A 27,150-nucleotide genomic window follows, 5' to 3' on the forward strand; every position below is an offset into this window, starting at 1 on the left:
CGTTTGGAAAAGTCGACGTCAAGATATCGATAATTTTCTCTCTCGGACACCGCAGCGATATTAACGTTTGCCGGGATATCCGCGCACAGCCGCAGATTCTACGGCCAACCTTACCTGTTATCCTAGTGGGGCACGCTCCGATTACTGCAGTAGACCGTTAAGCTAGCCTAGTAACCTGGTTCTGACTACGCCATGTCCGTCAGGTTGCCGCATAAGAAAAAAAAAAAAAAAAAAAAAAAGTGACCAAACCGTGCTAACAGTCGATCCCCCAATTATAGGTTTGCTGCCCGACTGGTGTTCCCGACATTGGCTGATACGGCATACCAGTAGTTACGCCGCGTCACTCACTTCGTGAGAGGAGGAGGAGGAAGGAGGTTGGTTGCTATGGTAACACAGCATCTTGTTTGTTTGTTTGCCGCAAAAGAGAGCGAGGACGAACAAGGACGGCACATTCATACCTGGATAGGTATTACATAGCATGCAGTGCCATCTGGCGGGAAACAAAAACCGAATGCATAATCCAGCCTAGAAGATGAAGTCCAATGAACCCTTTTCTCAAACAAAAGATGTAAAAATTAATGAGATCTCAGAAGTGCTATTATTAACGGATTTCTTCTTAAATAAGACAAAAATGTTTCTGTGATATGAGCTCATTTACAATTATTCCTCTAAGATTTAAAGCTTAAGTACCTAATATGGATCGTCATTTCTTTCAGTTCTTTTGGGATAAGCATTTTTGTCTCCTTTTTGACAGCTACAAAATGAAAAATGCAATTTAACCAACTGAAAATAACACGCACTAAGGGCTAACAGCAACGCACTTGTTATTACAGGTCGTAGATAAAAACAGGATTAGAATTTTCTATTTCTTAACACCAGTAAGAAACTGCGTAGATTCAACTTTATGATAGGAAATGACTGAAAATTTATATATTACTGTAGCATTTTTTGTCCATGCTTGCCAACTCCGTCGGGAAGAGATCCCCCCCCCCCGAAAAAAAAAAAAAACAGAGCTAATAATCAAGACTGGCAATTTGTAGTCGTTTGTCAGTAACATCTGAACATACTTGATGCTTGAATGACTAACACAAGTCGCGACGTTCAGTCTGCCGAGGAATCATATTTAGAACATGAAGGTTTTTGCCAATAATCCAATTATTTTCAATCCCCCCCCCCCAAAAAAAAAAAAAAAACTGTTCTTCCTTTTATATTAAAGGTATTCACGTTGTCGTTCTCTAAGCCTTTCAATTTCATTCATTTTTTCTTCCAATTTTGTAAATTTAGTACGTTTGTTATATTTAGTTTCAGGAGTAATCAGGAATTATAAAAAGCTGCTAAAAATATTTGACGAATCATGATTAAACGTCATGCGCTTTATTCATTATGCTATCTCACATCATAACAGGCTCCAACATTTGATTTTATTAATAATTTGGTAGTCTATTCTTATTAATAACTTAGTCAGGATGATGCGCCAATAAAAATTAAAAGTAATACATTAAAATTAACGTGTAAAAGTCCAAACTATGAGTAGGCAGCAGAAGAAAAGTACAAAGTCGAGGCAGGAAAATCAAGATTTTTCAATAAAGTGACGTCATTCTGGAATTAATTTGGATTACTTTTGTCATTAAAGCAATTGTAAGTAAGATTTTGCATGCACCACTGTGGGTTGCATTTTTCTATCGACGGTGACTTTTCAGTTGTAAATATGACATAGAAGCCCTAGATCAATAATGTGATTCTTACCTAACAAATGGTTGTAAACATACTGTACATTAGTAGGTTAAGAGTTAGACACGGGAAAACCTACTAATGATCAAAACATGGAGCTTTATTAAGCCACTTCGGGTGGCAATGAAATCCATCTACTGCCTATGCTGAGTTCACAAACATGGTTCTAAGTCCGTTTTTTTTTTTTTTTTTTTGAAAAATTTAGTCAGTTTTGGACTGTTTCTCCACAAACTAAATTCGAACACATATGGCAGTAGTAGAGTTAAATCTACTGAAAAGGTATAATTCATGAATGAGTAATTCGTGACGTTCAAACTGTTAATATTTTAATTAGAAGTATTTGAATCTTAATAGTAAAGCTTTCGTAGCTCAGTCGGTATAGACGAACCTTTATCTGGTCTTTTTCAACTAAAGGTAAGTTAGCCGGACTCAACCCGTCCTAAGGGACAGGGGAAGGAAGGGATGAACCCCAAGTGAATATTATTATTTATCCTAATAGTTTCATAAAACTTTCGGCGCAAAAACGAAGCTCTAAATTGTACCACCACTATATTAGAAGACACGCCAATGTTTTGATATTATATATAAAATTTTTTATATTCAATTTTATATATATATATAAACCAGGTTTTTCTTTTGTGGACCACCGAACTTTGACAACGAAAATTTGTTATTTTACATTACCTTACATAGAATGAACTTCGGTGTCACTTCTTTTTGCCAGACTGAATTTAAATTTTATGCACTTGATATGCATATTCTGAGATATTTAGTAACTGAGTCCCCCCCCCTCCTTTCCTAAAGTTATCTTTTAATAGGTCTTTATAAATTCTTTATACGAAGCTTAATAGAGAGAGGAAATGGAACATTGGACACATTTTCTCCTGGGAAGCAGTCTCGATGACTCAGCTTTTTCCTATACAACCTAAATATATTCAAGTATTATTCTCAAGATTTATGTTTCCTCATCGCAATACAAATCACGAAAGCAGTACACCGAACAAAAATTATTGGATATGAAAAACGATATATCGCTACAGTGCATGAAACGTTCATCAAAACCGAAAACCTCTGATTGTGCTGCACTTAAAAGCAGTCAAAGATCCCTCGATCAGCCCACTTAAAATAGTGAATGCACAGTCTAAAACGTGAGTAGTCTAAAACGATATTAACAACGAACGTCTAATCTGTCAGTTTCTGAACATAAGGCATTTAGACGATTCGCAGATCACCTTTGTTCTCAACATGATTGCTATGAATTATATAAGTTAGGGGGGTTCAGATTCTATGAATAACGTCTTTTCTGAAACGCCACCTTGCCTTTCTACCCAATGTAAAACCAGGAGGAGGAGGGGGGGGGGGAAATCGGGCACTCTAAGGGTGGTTTGAAGGAATGGAACAAAGCTATCGTTGTTATAACAATATCGCTTTCTTTACCACTTGAACCTTGTTTACTGTTTGAATGGCCTCTATGACGCCAACTTAATTACATGCTGAAAGGTTTTCTGCGTCTCCAGAAACGAAAATATTACCCTATTTGTATGCATTTCTAGAAAGAAAGAAAGAAAAAAAAAACACGTTAAAATTGTTAAACATGTCGAGTGCAACTGAAAATGCAGGGCAATGTAAACGAACACAAGGTCAGAGAACTGAGAGAAGAAATAGTTTACTAAGAACAGTCGCAAGAACTATGCAGCCAGTTTACGAAGAAAATTGCATTCATTTGTTCTACGTAGTGGGCTGAAATCATATCAAATATTAAAACAATGCAAACAGTCAGAAAGTAGAAAGGATTACTGGAACTGATTCTCCTCGATTCGTTCAGACATGTTTATGATTTAAATTTAACTACTGGTAAAAAATCAACTTATGTTTATCTATTACAAAAGAAGAAACTGTAAACCATCAAGGATTACGAAAAACTCGCATCACTGTACATTATATATATAATAATTACAGCTTAGGAAATCGATATTGACATTTCTAAGTCGAAATTCTAACCAACAGATAAGAAGTCCACTTAAAAACAATGCGAGCAGTTTTTACAACATTCAACAATTTCTATTTACAAGTCGTAATTCAGGTTTTCGCAAACTTACACCGCTCTTGGCGTTCAACTTCACATTGGAGATTTTTGTAATACGCAAGTTAGGCTATTAAGTATAAAAACCGGGCACAAACAGCTGACATTTCGTACGTTTTTTCAATGAAATAACGTCAAAATGCGTCAATATTATTATTCATGTAATTTCTTACAAAAAAAAAAAATAAATAAATCGGTACTAGTTCAACGGACAGTCTTATAAAGCTGGATTGGTGTTGGAAAAAATGTCCCCGCATTCGCCACTGTTGCTTTATCTATCTACAGTTACAATAATAAAGGGGAGTGGAGGGGGGGGTCTAACAGCCATTTTCAACGAACCATGGTCCTCAAGAAAAACAAGGCAGTTAAGAAGCTACAAATTTATAGATATCAAGACTGATATAGGGATATTCACGTGATGTAGCCATGACGTCTGTCACAGTTCGTGATATTATAATATACCATTTTTGCAATGGCAAAAGAAAAGTGGCTTTGTTAGGAACAATGGTAAAAAGATGATTGATGAATGAAGACAAGAAATGCTTGTAACACTTCGAACACCTTTGTAGACTGGTCCGAAAACTGCTGAGCTCACAGAGATAGATTATTTGAATTCGAACGTAGCATGCGATGCAGGAGGTTAACAGAAAATTGCTGGTAGCAGTCATTTTGGAAGAGAGAAAAAAAAAAAAAATTCTGTAGTTCTTTATTTTACAGAAGAGAATGAAAAACTAAATCTAGAGAGCATGCATGTGGTAAAAGAACTTCTTTCGTATTGTCAGCGCAAAAATAATATCGTATGTGCAATTTAAATTTCAATTTAATATGCATGAAAATGTTCATGTATTGCAAGATGTCGTGCATGTGGAATTTCCCACAGATTAAAATATCCGCGGGAATTCGGAGAAGAAAAAAAGACAAGTATATGGAGTCTGGTATAAAACGATGTTCGGAAATGTATGTACATAAAGAATGAAATTCTCGATTATAATCCTCACTTGTTCGTTTTTGATTAAACAGATTTCGTTTCTTCTAACACTCGTCACTATTCTCGTGAAAAGTTTATATAAAAGGAACGTGTACTTTAAGGAGTTTTTGACGTCGGTGATATGTGTGTCCATGTCGGCAGCAGTATCGTGCAATGTGAACAGCTGGCGTCTATTTTCTGAAATCTTCCAGCTGACACAAATGTTTGCAGTTCGAAAGCACAGTATTCACTTCTTCCATCATAGGGATGCTTGGGCGATCGTGTAAGAAAAACTGTCCAAAAGATGGATGTTTATTTTATATATATATATATATATATATATATATATATATATATATATATATATATATATATATATATATATATATATATATATATAAACAGATTCGATTTTGCATGACGGAGGAGTTTTCAGTAGACTGGTTGTCATTTTCTGGATTAAGACGGTCCATACTTCCTTCCTTCTTAATACGAAAGTACGTCTTCCGCAAGAAAAATGCCATCCGAATGAAAGCCATATATTTTTAATTCAGGAACTGTTGAATTCCAATGAACCCATGTTTATTCCTCAGCTTTGGCTGGGCAGATTTTACTGAAATTCTGTAATCGAGATACGTACAAAATCAAGATGTAGAGTCGTTTCAAGTTTTGGTTTTTAACCGAAATAATCACTATACAATAATTACGAACATGTAAAGAAATGAGTGAAGAAAACCGAAATTGCCAATCATAAAGCTTGATTGTAAGAGGGTGAATGGGAGATGTAGACGAAGCATATCGGCAATGTTTGGAAAACAGAGCAAACTTTTTATATCCACTGCCAAATAATCGTGTTGGTCATGCCCCACGTGTATTGCTTTGGTCAGTTCGTCCACACAAAATCTTAGATAACTAAGGATCTTTGTCAATTTATTCAAACCCAGCCATTCGCATACTCGTCGGTCAAGTGATTTCTGCAGAATGGTTTAAAAAATAAGCTAGCTCGATATCTGCAACTTCATCATGCCGTCAACCAGTCTACTGTGCTTCGCGTAGATAGACGTGCTGCTGTGTTTAAAATCGTGACACGTGTGGGGAGAGGAGAGTACTGGTCACAGGAAACCGTTGTGCAAACAACCATACAGCATCCTGAGCCTTTCTGCTGCACTCGCCATACCATAATCACTATCGTACATATTGTGCATGAAAATAAACTGGTTTGATGTAATGCATTATATGGCAACTGACGCACGTCTTGTTGAGCTGAAAGGCAGACCATAACCTGCACTTAAAATATTTCATATGCCTACTGTACTAACTGAAGGACGTAACCTCATCCCAGTTGTATACCCTATTGTGGCAACGAGCAAAACAATCAAGAGCTAAGAGAGTCAGCTTAGTTATGCCACCGTTTTATTATTCATTTGGATAAAAATATTTCTTAACAAATGACCAAGCTTCATACAAGCTACAAATGTAATTTAAATCATCGGGTAATGATCCCTCATGCACCTTAAATGGGAGATGTGGACGAAGCATATCGGCAATGTTTGGAATGGTATGATTTGAAAACAGCGCCGTGGAATATAAGATCGAAAAGGGATGAACTAATTAAAGAGGTAAACGAATGTGATAGCATTATCTGAAACTAAGAAGCCAAAGAAATACATAAAACACAAAACTATATAATAATAGCATACAGTGGCGTAAGTAAGAGGTAACAATAATACATGAGTAATATCAGTTATATATAAAAGAATATAACTACATATCAAAAAGAATCATAGCGATTACAGATGAAAGAATGTGTAATTAATTTCATGAATAAGTGATGATACTCCTAGAGAGGAGGAAACAAGAAACAGCAATCAATGCATTTTACAAAGAATTACAAGAAACGCTTGATAAAATTAAGCTAATAAGAAACAATCGTTAATTTTATTTACAAGATAAATTTAATGAAGAGAAGTATGTCAGATATAAATCACAATATAGTTTACAAAATCTGGAAATTATAACGAGAATTCTGAGATAACTAATTAAAAGAACTCGAAGGCGACTTTTACAGTACATAGAAAGCAAATATGGAGGGGATTAATTAGAAACCAAAGAGCCTGAATTATCGGAGTATATAAACCTAACTTCATTTGAACAAAAGTGCTTGGAAGAACATTACTAAAGATTACCAGGATGAAAAACATTTTACCTGAAAACTTGCAAGATCATGAAGACTTAGAAAGAACATCACAAAATGTATAAAATATTTTTTAAGAAAAATTAGAAATATAAAAACAGCCGACAGAGAGAAATATAGAATGAGTTGTTAAAATATGAAGCAAGAAAAATATTTTAGTTAAGTGTTTTCTAAAAAAACAAATACAAGTTGAATGCCGAAAAATATTAATTAAAAAAAAAAAAGAGAGAGATAGAACATATCGTAATAATTACAGAAAGATTAATCTATTACTAGCCACCTGGAAAATTTGTACAGAACTCAATCAAAAAATTCTTGTATTAAATGATGAACAATAAAATTTTAGATGCGGAAGATCATGCACAAACAATATTGCAGTAACACAGCAGAAAAGTGAATACAATATAAGAGTTTATTGTTTTATAGATTTACATTAAGAATATACGAGGGTGGTCTGAAAAGTTCTCGGCCTTGAAAAAAATGAAAAAACGAATTTATAATGTCAAAATTGTTTTTATTTATCAACATAATCGCTCTTAAGACTAATACATTTATTCCAGCGCCATTATCCAGTCTCTGTAATGGTTCTCAGTGGGATCTGCAAAATTCCCTCTACAGCTGCAATCACCTCTTGATTCGAAGAAAAATGCTGACCAGCGAGGAAGAGTTTGAGTTTTGGGAAGAGACAGAAGTCAGGGGGAGCTAAATCTGGGGAATAGGGTGGATGTTCCAACAATTCATAGTGCGGATTCCTTAATTTTCCCATTGCCAAAACACCTTTGTGGGCAGGTGTATTGTCCTCATGAAAGATGATTTTTTCTTCTGAAAACAGGGTCTTTTCTCGCGAATTTTTTCCAGTCTAGTCTGGTTAAAAGATCGGAATAATATTCTCCGGTTATTGTTTTACCCTTTTCAAGATAATTAATAAACAAAATGCCTTTAGCATCCCAAAACACTGATGCCATGACCTTTCCTGCTGATGGGACCGACTTTGTCTTCTCTGGCGCTGAGCAACCGGCTTCTGTCCACTGTTTTGACTGCTGTTTGGATTCTGGTGTGTAATGGCGAATCCAAGTCTCACCCATAGTAATAAATCGACACATAAAATCAGTTTTATTCTTATTAAAACACTGCAAGCACTGTTCAGAGATTTTCATGCGAGTGCGTTCTTGATCTGCTGTGAGTAAGCGCGGCACCCATCTTGCGCAAAGCCTTTTTATTGGCAATTCTTCATGCAAAATATATCCTACACGTAACTTTTGAGATGCCTATAGTCTCAGCAATTTCACGCACTTTGACTCGCCGGTCATCCAATTTGATCAATGATTTCTGGTGTTGTTACACTTTTTGGATGGCCTTCATGTGGATCATCTTCAAGACTGGTACGGCCACGTTTAAATCAGCGGCCCATTTCTTTCTCATTGTCGAAAACGAAGGAGAAGAGTGCCCATAAACTTTTATAAACTTCGAATGAATTTCTTTTGGCGTTAAACCTTCTTTTACAAAGAATTTTATAACCGCACGATACTCAATTTTATCCATTTCAATGGGTACAGACAACCCTTTTGCTTCAGACAGCTCTATAAAACAAACTACTTGATAGAATGACTTGCAATTTCACATGGATGCTTATGACAGGTGTACTAACTTAGAAAAAAAAAAAAAAAAATCGTGCCGATAGTGTTGTCATCTATGGTCGAGGCCGAGAACTTTTCAGACCACCCTCGTATACGATAAAAAATTGCAAGATACTGTATTTTAAATATAACAGTGAAAATAAAAACACAGATAATAAAGCATATGAAAGATATTTATGCAGAAAAATGTGTAATAAGCTGCTGCGAAAATGAAAAGAAATTGAAACGAAGAACGAATTAGAAACTGTGATCAAGTCCACTACTTTTCAATATTTTAACGGATGAAATAGTAATAGAACTAAAAAGTAAGAACTGAATTGGAATAAAAAGTGATAAAATGGTAAATCTGATCTGCTATGCGGACGACATAGTGATGATAGCGGACAAAAAATATAATTTACGCAGAAGTACCTTTCCAGCAAATTTGCCAAAAATATATTAGGTGTGTGTGTGTGTGTAAACTTGTGCTTAATAAGCATCCGATCATGCGCAAGTTGGAAATAAACAGAGAAATAACAGAACAAGTGATAATCCTAAAATACTAAGGAATTCAGATGAACTCAGAAAGAAAATAGCAGTCAATTAAGGCGAACGAGATTTCTGAATGTCTAAAATGAAAGACCACGAAATCGATGGACTGATGAATTGCAGTGAACATTATCGCAACAGATCTAAAACAGAAATAGAATGCTTTTATTATTATCAGCCATCTACCACGAGAAGTTAGTCCATGGTAGCAACGCAAACTCCCCGAAGCCCAAATTCATATCAGGAGGTTCTAGTATCTACTATCAAGTGGGTTTAAGGTAAGTTCTGTCTGTCAAGAAAACCAATCCCGAAGTTTGAGATCGCCTAACTTAGATGGTGGGGGAAAAAAGGTGAAGCATATGCTGACTAATCACATAATCACGTGGTGAATTTCGTGCACCACGAAATTCACCACGCAAGTTGGTTTACTATATTTACACAAGTTATCTTCCTCTTATTAATTCTCTTTTTTTTTTTTAATTTTTAATTGTTATTATTTAAAAAAAAAAAATTGGTGAACTGATAAAACTGTTCCTAATGTTCTTTGGAATCATATTCTCTCTCATCATGATCAATATGTCCATTAACTCACCTAAGCTGTTAATGCTAAAGCTGCCAATACACCATTTCATCATAAATTTATTTTCTTTGATATTCTAAAAGTCTAGATGGAACAATACACTGTGTTGATAACATCACGTGGATATGTATTTTTATCGAATATTGCGTACCAGTGCTAGAAGGTAAGGGATAAATATACGCGTTTTCCAGTGTTATGTACAACAATGGAAAAAAACACGTCCCCCGCCCCCCAAGGATTCCACATTCAATCAACCATAGTGCGACTGCATAACGACTGGAGCAATCGCGATGAACTGCGATGGTGTAAAGAAATCCAAGGAAGTCAGCAGCCTAGTGACTGACGAATAGGGGTGCTGAAAAACATGCCACTTGGATTCTCGCAATCCGGAGTTCAGAGCATCCATCTAGCTATTGGTCTGTACCACACCATTACGCACTTATGGAAGAGCTGCTGCTGATTCAAGCCAACCATCACCCATTCCAATCAATGCTTGAGCTAGACTTGGATAATGCAAAGCTCATTGCGATCGGGCAGTAGAGCACTGAAAACTGCGGTATGTTAAGATGAATCATAAGACACTCTCAGATGGACCTACAGCACAGCCGGTATCAGAAGAACGTCATCTACTGTTATTTTATGGACAGGATCACCTCGTTGTTCAGTGCTTGCTCGGGAAAATGACCACCGATTTTAATATTCTGTGTTGCTAAGCTGTGGTGGGTGTACGGAAACGATCCGGTTGAGTGTCGGCACTATATCGTACTGCAAAGGTTGTGGTAATATGAGTTGCAGAGATGGAAGCGAACGGTTTTAAGTGGTCGGGAATCTAAATTCGCAGAGAAGTGTTTCGCAACCCAAGTACACTGTGGGTTGGTAAAATATCTAAAGTTTCTACTTGTGACCATTAAAATTATAGATATATAATATGCATTTATTAAATTATTCAACAACAGCACATCTTATTATGATATTATTACAACATCGTACAGTACATTAACATACTTTTTTTTTTCCCCGTTCATTTCGCTTATTGCTCAAACAGAATAATTCTCTGTTTGTATTTCTCTGTTCTATTATTATATTATTAATAGCTATTTTACTTCTAACTGAAGTTTGACCATAATATGCCATTGTTTTAATGAATATTTTCTTTACAAACTGTTCTATTATACTGCTTAAATTATAGATTGATTTCCGTAAGCTGTCTTCCTTATGTGGTATTATTACCTGATCATCTGCAAATTCCATCGTACAATATCAAGAATATTTTAGTTAAACAAAATATCGCTTATCCTCGAGACGGTTGCAAGAATAAGAAACCTCGGCACCGTAAAAGGTAGAAGAGGAGGCTTAAGAAAGAAAGAAGTAGCGTGTATTATTGTTATTATTATATTTATTTTTAAGGCTTGCTGTGTTCTGCAAAAAAAAAAAAAAAAAATGATTACTGACAGGAGGGTCAGTAATCAATCCGTAGTGAAGGTAGATCTGTTTAGCGAGATCAACAGATCCACTAACCTGAGTGAGGGGGGGGGGTCCAAACATTGACAAGATTGTAACCGTTAGAATCGGGGTAGTCAGTTATTGCCTACAATAAAATGTAGCGTTCATTATCAGAATTCAATCTCTAGCGCCATATTTATTATTTTAGCATACAGACCGTCTGCAAAAAAATATTAATGCACTTCTACACCTACTCAACTAACAAGAATGAGATTTTAATACCAAACTATACACCAAAGAAAGCTTTAGAGAAAATGGAGAAGCTAAAATGTCAAACAAAATGGTCGCAGGCATGACATGAACATATTTCAAATGAATCCAGAGTAAGACCAGTCAAGAGAGCGAGAGATCTGTGGTTTTTGGAAAGACAAAGTAAGGTTGTGAAAAGTTGACAAGGGTTGGATCGATACAGCAGAGACAAGAGGAGAGGAGTGATAGCTGAAGTTGTAGGAAATAATGGAAAAGTCGAGTAGTGAACCGACATTGATAAAAATAAGGGCTGGTACTTCAGAGGTTTGAAAACAGTGCGAGCGTAGGTTCTGAGCTTTTCGAGTTTCAAGAGGACACTACAACTTTTCGATGCATTTCTGCCTTCTTTTTGTTTTGGTTTTCGCGTTGCTTTATGTTCAGTCGAACTATCATCTTCCAGTTCTCTAAATCATTCAGTGGCTCTTTCGTTCGATGTGAATAAGCGCACTCTTCCTAACCAAACCATGACACTCAATAATACATTTTTGTTTCCTATTTCGAAAGAATTCTAATAATAATAACTAGCGCTGCGATATGATCAGCATAAATCGATGGGGATCAAGCTATAATATATAACAAGTAGAAACGATCACAAAACAATCATCAAAAAAAAAAAAAGTGCATTTTGTATTACTTACCATTCTATGGAAAGCGACATTTATTTATCACTGCATAAAAGCTACGTTTTTAAATTTATTTTTTACATAGTAAGGAAACTCTGCGCTAGAAACCAAAAACATGGAACGTTTTAATCCACTTCAGGCCTCCAAATAAATAAAGCGATGAAGTTCATTTTCTACCTAAAAACAGTCGAAAACATCCATGCCAACTGTGAATAAAATTCTCCAGTGAAATTGAAGCTGTTATATAGAAAGATGGGAACTGTATTCCAGAGGAATCTTTACTTTTCCAATAAAGATGAGATTGGAGATGGCACAGCATTCTGAGGTGACCTTAAACAGGAGAGGAATCATGATCACATTAAAACTGTACGAACTTGAAATTACATCCGTAAGTAACATTTCAAATATTATAGGCGTAAGTACTCACTTATTAAGTCTTGTATTATAATTATCCTATAGAAATATCTACAGGATAAGTAAAAATGCTTGTTCCAATGCATTAAAAAACGCAGAACTTAATAGCCATACCCTCTACATTTTCACAGCAGATTTGTTAACAGAATGGATAAGACTCTCAATTAGAAATTATCTTTCTAAAAAGGATGATGAATTTTTGAAGGGAGAGAAGCATTTTATTAGTTATTTTAGGACTGAGCCAAAATAACTAAGGTTATTTCTATTGCAAGCGTGTTTTTTTTTCCGACAGGTTTGTGATCTCGAAAATACAGTCACTTCTATGATTCGGGCGATCTCGCATTCAGCTGAAAAGCTCTCATAAATGTTCCTCGAGTTCTAAATGGGATTTGAACTTACATCTTTCCAATCAAAAGCGCATATTTTTCAAACAATACGAAGGCTTTGTGTATCTTTAGTGAACTGTTGGTTATTTGTTTCTAGGCTTCCGATTATTCAAAAAACGCAAAAAGGAATAAGTCTTAACTTGTGCACTGTCTCAATATCAAACAGCCCATTCTATTGTGTGTGGGGGGGAAATAAAATAAAATAAACTGTGAGTTCTGTTTTGCCATATGCTTACTGCATGAGATTTTTCTTCGCAAAACACGCAATGAGATTTTTCACTGAGTAATGCATCATTATTAACGTATAAGGAAAACTGAGTATGAAGTAACCTTGTTCGTGAAACGCCAAATTTTCAACTTAACTGCGTATGGAAGCAATTTTCGATTGAATCAAAGACGTGATTGGTTGAATATTGCATTACGTGCTTTTCCTCTACATAAATGCAAGCAATAAACTGACTAAGAGTTACATTTTGTTTCTCTTAGTCACTGTGACCACTTCAGCCCATTAATTTTTAAAGGCATGCTCGATGACCAGTAACACTACTAACACGACAAACAGTCTTTTAATGTTCTGTTTGCTTGGAAATTTGTACTATGAAAACTGTTCAGCTGTGGTTTTTTTTTTTAATCATTAATTGATTCTATCGCAAATTATTATTAAAAATCCACTTCTAGGTATTTATACCACGATTAAAAAAAAAGGAGGTACTGTGATTTGATCGGATATCGATGAAAAGCTAACAATGCATTACGTAATGTGTACTGGGCCAACTTTAAGTGGTGTGCAGTAATCTCAGGTAAAGAGAAAGGGATACTTAAGGTTTGATAAAATCAGTCATACAAGTGCCTATAGTTAAAAGCCTTAAACCAGATGCCGTGCACTTTTCTATTATCGCTCAATTAATACTAAGCGAGCGCTTCGGAATACAGTTCCTTATCAAGCTAGTTCTACTCTCTTCTCGCAAAATCATAAACACACATATTAAGATATAATGACAATCTTTGGGGAAAGGGGTGTTCTCTTCCACTTTTAAGCAGAATTTAACACTTATTTCCTCACACTCGAAGAATGGTAGAATCAAAGCCAAGTAGGTTAATTTTTTTTTCGCAAAAAGAGGGGGGGGGGCCTTTTCTTCTCCTGTGATATCACGTCATCAGCACCTAACAATGATCACGGATCGAAGTCGACTTTCTTCCTAATTTCGTTCGAATTTTAACGATGTCATCATGATCGGTTATTTAAGCACAAAGTAAATTATGCCTACCGTGCGAGCTGTCAAAACATAGGTTCGGTCGCAACTAACATTGTCTAATACAGAGTTTTCCAAAATTTTTTCTACGACGGAACACTTCGCAAATCCTAAAGTTTTAACGGCACCCGTTGGTTAGAGTCGAGTATCATCGGTCTCGTATTCAATGTAAAGCCAAGAGAACACTATCGCTGAAGCAGGCTGTATCGCATCGCAAAACTGCAACAGCGCACACAACAGGCGTGCCGGGCCGCATCGCATCGCACTGACCTTGCTTGTGACTGCAAGTTTCCTAGAAATGATACCTCAGTACTTCACTCGCGCTCAGAATTGTCGACAACCGCGGGAGGCTGAGTCAAGGTCAGCGCACACTGGCCTTAATAGCACAATTCACACGCAAAATGAGAAGCGCCTGATTTTCAAACATGTTTGAACTTGTCTCAGCATTTAAACCCATTCCAGGCTCATATTATTTTTGATAATTTTTCACGGAACACAATTTGGGAAACCCTGTTCTATAAAAAGGCTTCATTCACAACGCAGTGGAGAAAAAACTCAATGTTTTGTAGTTTGGAAAATTCATGTAAAAAAAAAAGCATTGGAATATAAATATGGAAAAATACTGGAACGATTATTTATTTGAAAACTGCTTGTGATAAAATGATCGTATAATTATAATAAGAAAGGGATAACTACTCTTGATAATACGAAGTATTTAAATTTCATACTCTTCTATTACTGCTAGAACGTTCAAGTATTCAACGCGGTCGCGTGAATTATTCAAAATAAATATGAACTATTTTTAACATTGGAAGGCGCATTTAACAAAATGTGCCACGGCTTGTAACTAAATTTCTAATGAAGTTTTTGCGTGAGTATAGAAGCATAGCTGGGTGCACGACATCCGTTTGGGAATAATTAATAGTGTCTGTATTTCTTGTTAAACCTAACAGATGGCGCCACTACAGTACGTTATTACGTTTGAGTCTTTTGGCAACAAACGAGACGGCCTTTAACTGTTGCAGCAATTACACTCGGTAATTATCCTTTTTTATTCTAACACACGTAAACATTGTAATTCTATCCAACATTTAAATTTAGATAGAGGGTGACAGAAAGACCTCTGCTTAAAATATAATTACTGCGATTATTCTTGTACTTCATGAGAGATAAAATTAGAAGTTACAGACAAAGGAAATTGTAATAAAACGTGAAAACATAATGTACTAATTATGATAGCGGGGGGAAAATAATTAGGTACAAAGTAAGAAAATAAGAGAGCAATAAATGAAACAAATGACCAACGTCAAATAGGCATAACTTTTGCGAGAAGCGGTGTCGAAACAATTGCAACTATTTGGGAAGCAGTTCTTTGTTTTTATTTTTAAGGTGAAAATATTTTCTATGGTCACAACATGGCAGGAAAAAAGATCCTTTCGGAAAGGTATCGAAATATTTTTGTGATTGTAATCCAAAAATATTAAAGAATGGATCCATGTTTTAATATTGTTTGAAAAAAAAATTGAATAAAATGTAACTTAGATATAGGTTCATACATTTAGTGACGATTCCAACTTTTATAAGTCGGCAATCGACTCTGCAGGTTTTTTTTTTTTTTTTTTCTTTCAAGAGACTGCTATGGTATAAACGCAACAGCGTGCTACGGTGCACTTACCAATTCAGTTTCGGTATTACTACTTTAAAAACAAAACATTTGATCGCATTTTAAAATGGCATCTTCATAAAAATGAGGCCAATGACCGCTCGGCCACGGAAACAGTCGGCGCTGAGTTCACTGAGTTAGATACCAAACTTCAATAATGTATCTCTTGCTGCGAACCGGGTTGCCATAGCAGCTGAGCAGAAACTAACCTGCAGCCAATGTTAAAAGGTTTGCAAGAAGCTCAAAAAGTCCTCTTACAAGAAGCTTATGTGATTTTTTCCCCTTTCGTATGATCCTGAATAACCCTTAGTGACTGAGTTCCAAGATAAGGAACCAGTTATTATTAGTATTAAAACTGCATTTGGATCTTCAGACAAAAATACGTCAACTGCTTATTAGGAATGTGTATTAGTAACAAATTATTTTTTCATTGTTTTTATGTGTTTCATTTTTAGTTAATTTCTTAATTTACATTTTAATTTATTTCTTAATCTACAGTAATAGAGATCAGTACAATACCCCATAGATCCTAGACGATATGTAAAGGTTTTCTATTTTTATTAGGACAAACAGATACAGATTCCACACACTTGCCAATTTCAATGTAGAAATTGTGTGAGCTTCCATAGCTCAGTCAGTGTATGGACGAAGTCCTGGGTTCGATTCCCGTCAGTGACGTAAGGAACCTTTATTTGGTCTCTTTCGTCCAAAGAGACCAGATAAAGGTCCCTCACCCGTGAACACACATGGATTACAGTCATGAATACATCCCAGTCATATGCCTGTCCCGATACCGGATAAAATGTGGGCAATGCCTACAAAGTCACCTAGGGTCGGAAACGACTCAAAAGGAAAAAACCACCACCAATCATGTGCATGTACAGGGAAATGTACACACAATCAAATGGATAGTCTTTTGATCAAGAGAATCCATGGTCCAAATGTATGCTGTATCCTATTCTCGATATTAGTTTTGCTGTATTTTATCTATAACTTTTTTTTTCTTTATACAAATATAATTGTCTTCTCGAATGAACAACCCCTTTCCTTAGGCAGCGTGGATTAACAGCTTGCGTGTATAACACGCAGCTACTGCAGCTCAATTAGCATTCATAGTGGACATCCACGGAAATGTTTAAAATTTCCTGTATACCTACCAGTAATAAACTGGCTGCATTACGAATAAGTTATGGAGCTATGTGAGAAGGTCCCACATTATACATAACCATAAAGTAGCATAAACGCAGTATTAGACATCACTGTCATTGTAAATCTCTTCAATTCCTGGTACTTTTTATTGAATAATAAGAAAAGTCATAGAAGCCTCAGAAACATTCTAGGATTCCGTGCAGATCGCTGTCAACTAGCTGGCGAAAATAAACAAAACCCATCTTCGCCATTCATAAAGTGTTTAGGCTGCTTTGGTATGTTCTTCCTTTAAAACGAAAACCTGCTGCAGTCTATATTTAGCACGGTGAATAAGAGCTACTCTTCTAACGTCGTACTCGCGCATACAGACACAAAGTACTTCGATTGATCGCAGACATAATTACGACTAATTTATCAGAATGTCATATGTAAATATCCGGTAGTTACCGTACGTTTAATGCACTCCTTATTTTTCACTTCCTCCGATATTTCCTAGCACGAGGGGTCCATTGGGACTCTGGCTTTCCTTAGGTAATTTCGAAAAGCTACGACAAGGAATGCTTTAAATGGAAAGACTTAAGCCTTAAGGCGATTATCGCGACTGCATGTAGCCTTGTGAATTTGAATGCTTTACGTGGAAAAATCGAAAGGCACGCTAGTTCGGAACGGTCGCATTCCTCGCCATCATATCGAGGATGTGTCAAGAACCGTTTCAACAAAGAGTTCTTGTTTCAACCATTAACGACGAGGTCATTCCATATGAAAATGCAGGAAAAGTGTCTTGTCGTTTGCCAAAAAAAGAAAATGCGAAACCCTTTTCTTCATATATAACTACAACACTGTTTTGAATATTTTTCGTTTAATGTTGATGACCTTTAAACATTCCACATCGTGGAATGTTTAAAGGTGCAAACGGACTCTTATTGAACTATAGCAGTCAGCTTACTGAAATTAATAAATTATAGGTTTACTTAACGTACGGAGTGTTGGTTCTGTTATGTTTTCTATTATGAAAAGGAAATGATACTGCAAAAATTACGTAGTAGGGAGTTAAAAACAAAACTGTGGAATAAATTAAAAGAATGTACTTAGTTTTATCAAGCCATTTTTTTATTTCTTGAAAATAAATGAAATGCTATCCCAGTGAAAGAGCTTGTGTAACATCTTCCTTTAGTAAAGTCAGGGAATGGCACAGCTGCAGCACGCATGCATTAACTTTTTGTTTCATGAAAGGAGTTATAATTCATTCACCAGCAACTGTTGGTTTATGGATTTTTTTTTTTTCTCCACCGCTAATTTCAGAGCGCATTTCTTGATGAATGTTGTGATCAGTTTTATTAAGATGTACATTTCTCCATTTTCAGAAAGTTAAGTTTTATCTAAAAGTTTGTAAGTAGTCGATAAATAATTTTTTTAAAAAAGTAACTGACTCTTCATAATCAAATAAATCTGCCATCTAGTGGTGATTAAAGTAACTCATACAGAATAACTATGGCACAGAGAAAAATTTTCTTTAGCCCATGTTTTTATGAGAATGGATGTAGAAATACACAACAATGCAACATAACATGTAAATGTTTATTTGTACCATATACGTGCTATCAAATAATGTTTTTTTTTTTTTTTAATTGAGATCATGATTGTGGCGAATTTCTTAGGGAATCCGACATAAAACAAGCAGATTTTTCCCCAAGGAAATCCTACCGTGGGGAGAAATCTGCGGAATCTGAATGAGACCAGCTAACTTACCTTCAATATAAAACTCTGGTAAAAAGTTCTTAATAATCTGCAAAATACGTAGATTTAGATTGTGCTAATTCATAAAAGCAATACAACTGCAAATCATTCAACAGATTTTCTTTGATTATTCTGATTTTTTGATTCGGAGATTGAAACGTTCGAACTTCTGAAAGGGTCATACAGAATTTCAACAGATGGAATTTTTCATTTTATGGAGGGTGGGGAAAGGACGCGAGGGCATCCATGGAAGTTGAGAGTGAATGCTGTCAAGAGGGGGAGTTAGGGCTAGATGTTTCTTTCATAGAGTAGTGCGTGATTGGAATGGATTGCCGTTGGATGCTACGTGTGCAAGTATCACGAATGAATTCAAGAACAGGTGACAGCTAGTGCGAACAGTATGGCCTCATTCGATGAATTCCTGGCTCCCTGGAGGTCTTTCTTAATAATAATAAAATCAAGTGTCAAATCAATCCAATTAAAAATAATAAAATCAACTGGCAGATTTTACTGTTAATCAAAAGATCTCCAAAGGGTAGCATCAAACGTTTCAAACCTTATTAAATACGTGATGCAGGTTGAACTGGTAATTTTGTCTTCAGTATGATTTCATACTGTATGGATAAACCGAAAGAAGGCGCAGTTTTTTTTTTAATGATCCATTATGAAAATATAATTCTAGACTTATGAAAAATATCTCATTATCAAACAAAGAAAAAAAAAAAAACTGACGCAAAGCAAATCATATTTCACGATTATATTCAAATTGCTGTGAACGATCATAACACAAATGATGGGGAAAAAAGACGTAGAAGGGCTGAATTTGCAACTCAATATAATTATTTATAAAAAACACTCGAAAGGTATGAAATTCTTCGGCAGTCACCTTTCAGTTCTTCAAAGTAAACTGGAGACATGCAAACGCACTTTTCAATCAGCAGCTGTCATCCACGTGGTTCAATTCTGATCATGCCAGCATGAAAGAAAGAATTTTCATCGAACTAATACGTAAAAACAGCAGTAAAATAACCTTGCGTGCATATCTTGATATTCACACACCCAACATCGTTTCACTCGCTCTTGGATGCCATTTCAAATAACTGACCTTCAACTGACAACGAATGTATCTAGTGATCTGAGCCAGAATGATCAGAAAACATCTGTTAAGAGTAACAGATGTTTTTTTTTTTTTTTTTTTTTTTTTTTTTTTTTTTAGCGGAACCACGACAGTAGTGGTGGAGAAGAGAATTCACTTCAATATTAACAGCACTGACGTTTATTATTACAAACTTACACACTGCAAAAGTACATAACATTTCATGCACGTTTTCTTTTTTTTTTTTTTTTCCCCCTTGGCAGTTAGAGGTTTTCATTATACGGCAGGGATTCTTAACCTATGGTACGCGTACCACGTGAGCCACTGCACTGGTACATCTAATATCTTGAATTAAATATAGTGGTACGCCACTGGAAAAGGTTGAGAACCCCTGCAGTACGGGATCATCAAGCTGCTTAATGAAGGCCTGAAGTTGCTTGACATTATCTGAACTTTTCACAAAATGGCTCTTGTTTGAACTTTCATAAAAGTTCAAACAAGAGCAAACAATTCTGGTTTATGGATGAATGCGGTGTTTACGTATGCGAACTAGCATGTGCTAAAAAAATTTTCATCTTGCTCGTTCAATATCTTCTCTAAATCGAATAGATGAGGATCGAGTGGTCGAATTACTCATAGAGCAAAGGATTATTATAAAACAGGGTGGAAAGGTCAAACAGATTGGTCAGAAAAACAGAAAGGTCAAACAAATCCTATGTGGCGCCCTTTTCTGACTTGAATCAATATTATATATACCACTGTACTGCATTTCGCACCACATGTTCTAATCGTGGCGAGCGGCGATGACATCACTCAACTTAAGTCGCATTTTACTATGATAGAAAACAGATTGAAATGGCTTCCCACTGGTAGTTTCTGTACAACACAATGCTATCTTTTGTGAGCAAAATCATAAACACACAGTTCGGTTTTGAAAATAGTAATAAAACACCTGTAATTACTACGTAAGTAGCTGCGTGTGTTCTCAAGCCCATTCATCTGTTTCTTGAGATGAAAACCTTTGCCACTTTCGTATAAGACAGGCTAACTCACAGCAAAAAATCCTTTAAAATGTTCCCACTTTACAACAGAATTCGAACTCCATCTGGAACTTCTAAAACATTTTATTTCCTGAATATTTAATTATCATTTTTGATTTGTTTTTAAATAATCCAATTTTTCGCTTACTTTCAACCTAATGGTAAACGTGTTCTCATGACTTGTGCAGCGGAAGCGATCGCGATTTTTAGGCAGGTTTCGTGGCGAGTGCCTATTAATGCGGCGATGTCCATCCATCTGCATGCATATTGCAGAACTTCGCGGACACTGCCGAATTTCGATAAAATTTTCGTATCTGTAAGCGGTACAATGTTTTGTTCTACGGTTAAGAACAGAGCAACAATTTAATTTTAAGACAATCCACGATTTCAATAGGGCTATTTAAAATCAGAATTAGGGAGAAATTAGATAAATACTAAAATAAGCAACTACCATTCCGTGGAAAGCGTCTCCGCTCTCTTCCACTACAACCCTGCTTCGCTAGAAAAATGAAGTAGCTTGAAAAAGTTCCACGGTTTATAGTCTCTAGAGGAGAAACCGAGATTTCGTAACTCTTAGCTTACCCATGGTACCTAATAACTTATATGCATGTGGAATCAATCGCCATAACTGTTGTACATAATGCAAAGTAGCAGCCTACCTGAAGCTCTGGAGGTCCACCTTCATCTCGAATCAGGAGTAGGTAACTTTGGCCTTCTATCACAACCTCCTTCTTGAAACGACCCCCTGAGTAATACAGAAATATATTATGTAAGGCAATGAAATCAGCATAGCTCCATAATAATATCATGTAAGGATTAAATGACAAATATCTAATGTTTTGAATTTTCGTAGTTACTCGCTGTTTATTTGTGAAATAAAAAACACCCACAGTTACTGAATTACATTCAACAAACCAACGTTTTGTCAATAATTCACAACGATCCTCAGGATAAACATAAATGCAATACATTTGCAACCAAATAGACTACAAACTGCAAAGGAAGAAGACATCCTATTAAACAAGGGATTGCTAGGCACGTTATGGCCTCGAGAAATTCAGAGATTTAGCGGTGTAAAAAAACGTCACCAAATACTGATGATTTATATCCAATCTTTTGAGATTTAATTTAGGAATACAGTTGGCCCTTGAAGAACGCAGGTTTGAACTGCGTGGTACCACTTACACAAGGATTTTTTTTTTTTTTTTTTTTTGAATAAATACAGAGTCCGTCAAAAAAATTTATACATGCTTTAACAGATATCATCTATGGCCTTTTTTCAAAGTTGGCGAATTATGGTAGTAATGTGTAGCATGATGTTCTCTCAAAAGATGTCGTTAATCACATGAATACTGGCATCAGCACGTGACCGGTAGGACAGTCAAACAAAATGGCCGAGGCACGATTGTCGTTCGAGGAAAGCAAGACCATTTTGAGTTCCCCCCACGTTCTCCTGATTTAACACCCTTGGACTTGTACCTATGGAAAACTCTAAAGGACGTAGTGCATCGTAGAAAACCAGCTACGCTGGTGGCCCTTCGGATAGAAATTGAAACGGCATGTGCAGCAATCCCAGTGGACACTTTGACAACGTTGCTCAAGAAGTAGTTCGCCGTAATAATAGGTGTCTGGACTCTAATGGTAACCACTTTGAGCACCTCGTGTAATTGTAAAAGTCAAAAGGTAACTTGCATTCATCCCTTGATGTCTGTATAAATTTAGTATTACAGTTTTTACACAGGTTTTTCTTCTGCTGAAGTGTGTGTGTGTACATTTTTTTGACGGACTCTGTATATTGGAAATTTGCGATAATTTAAAAAAATTCACAGACGAACCGCGTAGCTTAGAAATATCGAAAAAATAAGAAAATGTCAGGTGTCATGAATGCATAAAATATATGTAGATACTGGTCTCTTTTATCATTTACTACCATAAAGTATACACAAATCTATTATAAAAAAGTTAAAATTTATTAAAACGTACGCACACAAACACTTACAGACCGTAAATGGCCATTTGCAGTCGAGGGAAATGTAAACAAGCGTAGAGATGCAGTATTAAATCATAACTGCATAAAATTAACTGTTGTTAATTAGTTAAATTAATTAGCATAAAAAATTTTTTATAACGATTCATTCATTAGTGTATAGGCTAGACTACCATACAGCAATCATATTGCTGCTTCTTCGTTTTCTATGTATGAATCGTTAAACCTGTAAATAAACATGAATAATTTCTTTTTCACATTATCTTTTCACTTCTGATGTCTAGTGTTAGTACATACGTATAACATTTGCAGTGTTTTGTATCCATTAAGCCAATATTGATGTAGGTACTGACAGACATACGATTCATCTTGTAAAACAGACGACGTAAACTTACGGTATCGATAAATACAGTACTTGCAAATGTATTTTCGCTTCCTTATGATTTTCTTTTCTCTAGCTTATTGTATTATAAGAATATAGTATATAATACCTACGTACCATACAAAATATGTGTTAATCAGTTTTATGTTACCGGTAACAGTAGGCTATTAGTAAAGTTTTGGGGGAGTCAAAGGTTATACGCGGATTTTCGAACAGCGTTGCCCCCCCCCCCACGTTGTTCAAGGGTCGACTGTACTATTCGAACTCCTTCGGAAATCTATATGATTTCGATTCAGATTTATGGATAGATTTAATTTTCGTCCCAAGTATCGTAATGACTTTCATACAAACCTGAGGCATACGATTCTCTCTCTCTTTCCATGGTGGCCGAGTGGAAGGCATCACTGTTCTGTTCTCCACACAATAAAAACATTTAATCACAAACGCCACCATGAATTACCAAAACAGTGCTGTTTGTATCTGTGTTTTAGGGGGACATTCATCTGAGTCCTAAAAATAGAACTAAATCATCTGGGAGCGAACAAGCAGTGGATAATACCACAGAACACTTCCTAAATTTTATTTCGCTATTCTACTCAGCCAGGAATAAGGAATGCTATAACTGTAAGTGATCGTTAACACATAAAACCAAGAATTTCATACGATATGTCGTAACAGTCAACTTTTTCTTTCACTTCTCTTCAAAATCGAATGTATATAAACAATACGAAGCCAATACCTGGTTGGCCAAGTGGTTGGTATATTCTCTTTCCAGCCAAAAGGTTGCGGGTTCGAATCCCGCCTTGGACATAGATGTCTGTGATGTCCTTCATACATACATACATGTACTCTCCGATGATTGGATCACTATGGAAGAATGGGTTGGATCACCCAACCCTCTCTGCATTGGGAGAGACCTTCCTCAGTAATGAGCAAAATCACAGGCAACTCATAACTCAATCGTATGTTACATTACAACAATTGTTTGTAATGTAACATAATCACAGGCAACTCATAACTCAATCGTATGTTACATTACAACAATTGTTTGTAATGTAACATACGGTTGAGTTATGAGTTGCCTGTGATTTTGCTCATTACTGAGGAAGGTCTCTCCCAATGCAGAGAGGGTTGGGTGATCCAACCCATTCTTCTATAGTGATCCAATCATCGGAGAGTACATGTATGTATGTATGAAGGAAGGAAGGACATCACAGACATCTATGTCCAAGGCGGGTTTAGTGAAAGTCGCTAAAACGTATCCAGAAAGGAAGATCAAAATTTTTGAAGGGACAAAGTTCTGATTCGCGACTTTTAACCTCTACGTTCACCTAATTCAAATTCATGGGGCTGGCTCATTTGAATTCGACATCAATAGCGAAGCAAGCTCCTCAGTCATAACTGAACAACGGAAACCATGTGTCCATACCGTTCTCGTACTGGTCAAGAAGTTTATTATTGTTTTCCCCAAAGATTTTCTATATGACTCGTATATTTACAACATCCCAGTCTAGAAGGTATACGTAAAACTATTGAATGAAAGCGTTGTATATAGTAATGTGTGTGTGTGTGGGGGGGGGGGATTAAAAATTATATATATATATACGCTTTATTTTGCACCATATTTGTTTTAAGTCAGTTGCCACGTGTCTAATACGTACAAAAATAGTGATAAATAGTTTCTGATTCAAATATAAATGTTCCTCCACCACGAATGTCTTACCTTCTGGTGATTCGTCCTGCATATATGATCCTGTAAGGTACCGATGGACTAAGGCAGATTTACCACTGGAAAGACTACCAACGATTCCCTGAAGAAGAAAAAAATAATAATAAATTAAAAAAAAAAAAATATATATATATATATATATATATATATATATATATATATATATATATAAATCCTACTGTATTTCCAAGTCGGTAAAAATCTAACAAAATGATGATAATAATAATAAATAGTAATCAATTCACATGGAACAGTAATTCTTAAAATACGTAAAGAGAGTTATTGTGCAAGTGCGTTGTACTGACGTTACAGTACACACAGTTCAATTGATTAATCGAGACAAATAATTAGAAATAAGTGAGCAGCAACCTGTGGAAAACGAGGATCTCGGCCTAGTGGAGCTTAATTTCTTAAATAAAACGGAGCCTGTCTCTCTCTCTCTCTCTCTGGTATCATTTAAGATTACCTTCACACACACACAAACACAGAGAGAGAGAGAGAGATAACGTAACGTTGGTAGGGTGTTTTTCCTTTTCATTATATGTGCAGCCAGAAGGACACGAAAACGGCGTGACATGTAATTAACGTGGTTAGAACTGTATGTTAGTAATGTTGCTCCCATTCTTTAGCCAGAATTCCATCGGTTAACGCTTTTAATCTCAATTATCACAATCCATGTAAGCAGCTAAAAACTGGGAAGGTTCATGGAAGATGGGGTAAGTTTGTCTTTGTATCCCATGAAGTAATTGCAACTCACTGTGAAAGGTGATTTAAGCTAGCGTCGACTTAGTCGCAGCTAAGGCAAGGAGGCTGGTTTATCACTTTTGCGAAAGAAAAAAATAATAATTAAATCCAAGTATACGAATGAAAAACTCAGCAATCTCAATCTGAGACCAAAAACTTGAGCTCTGATTGAAAGACCTGGGACTTACTCCTATCCTCACAAAATTAAAAAAACAATCTTTTTTTTTTCTATAGGACCAAAAATCTACAGTTGTTCTACCGAAAATGACCTAAAGTTTTACTTTGGGTAACGGGGCATGACACAGTAACCCCCGTCTTCTAATGCTACGAATGCACCCGTGTCACGTTAGAAAACTGCATGTTCCCTTCCCCAAAAGCACTATGGAAACCAAGATCTTTTGAATCAGAAACCACGATGAACAAAGGCGTCTCCAAAACATTACAACCTTCGACTTTTGAAAACTGGAATAATAGTCAACAGGATGAAAGATGCGCAAAGTAATTGAGCCACCATACGGTGCCTTGTGAAATGGTACTCTTCCGAGTTCTACAGGACAAACTACAGATACTGAAACTTATTTTCGGCTTCTGCACTATCGCTTTCATCGGATGTTTTCATATATTTGTGGCAAGCTGGGATTACCTTCGAACCTACTCCTTGTGACGCAATAGTAATTTTTGTAGCCTTAGGTACCTAAAGCAGTAGCGGGGTGGGGTGTGTGGGTGTTACTGCCATAAAAGTATCCGTGATCTTTAGACTGGTTGCATGTTTTATTTTTCAAAAGCATGGGAGTTCATAATACTGTATTTATAAACAATTACGTGGGTGGTCTGAAAAGTTCTAGGGCCTAACAATGAAAAAAACGAATTTATAATGTCAAAATTATTTTTATTTTTCAACATAATCTCCCTTAAGACTAATACATTCCAGCGATGTTCCATCGCCCTAATCCCGTCCCCGTAATGGTTTTCAGTAAGATCTACAAAATACCCCTCTAAAGCCGCAATCACCTCTTGATTCGAAGAAAACTGACCAGCGAGGAAGATTTTTAGCTTGGAGAAGAGATAGAAGTCAGAGGGAGCGAAATCTGGGGAATAGGGTGGATGTTCCAACAATTCACAGTGCAGATCCCTTAATTTTCTCACTGCCAAAACACTTTTCCGGGCAGGCGCACTGTCCTGATGAAAGATGATTTTTTTTCGTCCAGTCTGGTTAAAAAAGCGGAATAATATTCCTCGGTTATTGTTTTACCGTTTTCAAGATAATTAATAAACAAAATGCCTTTAATATCCTAAAACACCGATGCCATGACCTTGTCTTCTTTGGCGCTGAACAACCAGCTTCTGTCCACTGTTTTGACTACTGTTTGGATTCTGGTGTGTACTCGTGAATCCAAATCTCGTCCATAGTAATAAATCGACGCACAAAATCAGATTTATTCTTGTTAAAATGCTCCAAGCACTATTCAGAGATT

The 27,150-nt window shown here is 36.1% G+C and overlaps 1 protein-coding gene across 1 annotated transcript in view; it reads right to left on the reverse strand.

Moving 5' to 3' along the window:
* The window catches only part of LOC150100317 (centaurin-gamma-1A-like), a 418,649-nt gene that overhangs the window by 197,508 nt on the left and 193,991 nt on the right, over window positions 1-27,150 (reverse strand). The window contains exons 3-4 of the mRNA XM_090402635.1: window positions 24,926-25,013; window positions 21,493-21,578 (exon numbers count right to left, since the gene is read on the reverse strand). Coding sequence (XP_090258761.1) covers window positions 21,493-21,578; window positions 24,926-25,013 — 174 coding nt within the window. The remainder of the gene's footprint in view (window positions 1-21,492; window positions 21,579-24,925; window positions 25,014-27,150) is intronic.

Source organism: Typopeltis vanoorti, chromosome 13, assembly GCF_054136105.1.
Source record: "Typopeltis vanoorti isolate ZY-2024b chromosome 13, IOZ_Tvanoo_1.0, whole genome shotgun sequence".
NCBI lineage: Eukaryota > Metazoa > Arthropoda > Arachnida > Uropygi > Thelyphonidae > Typopeltis > Typopeltis vanoorti.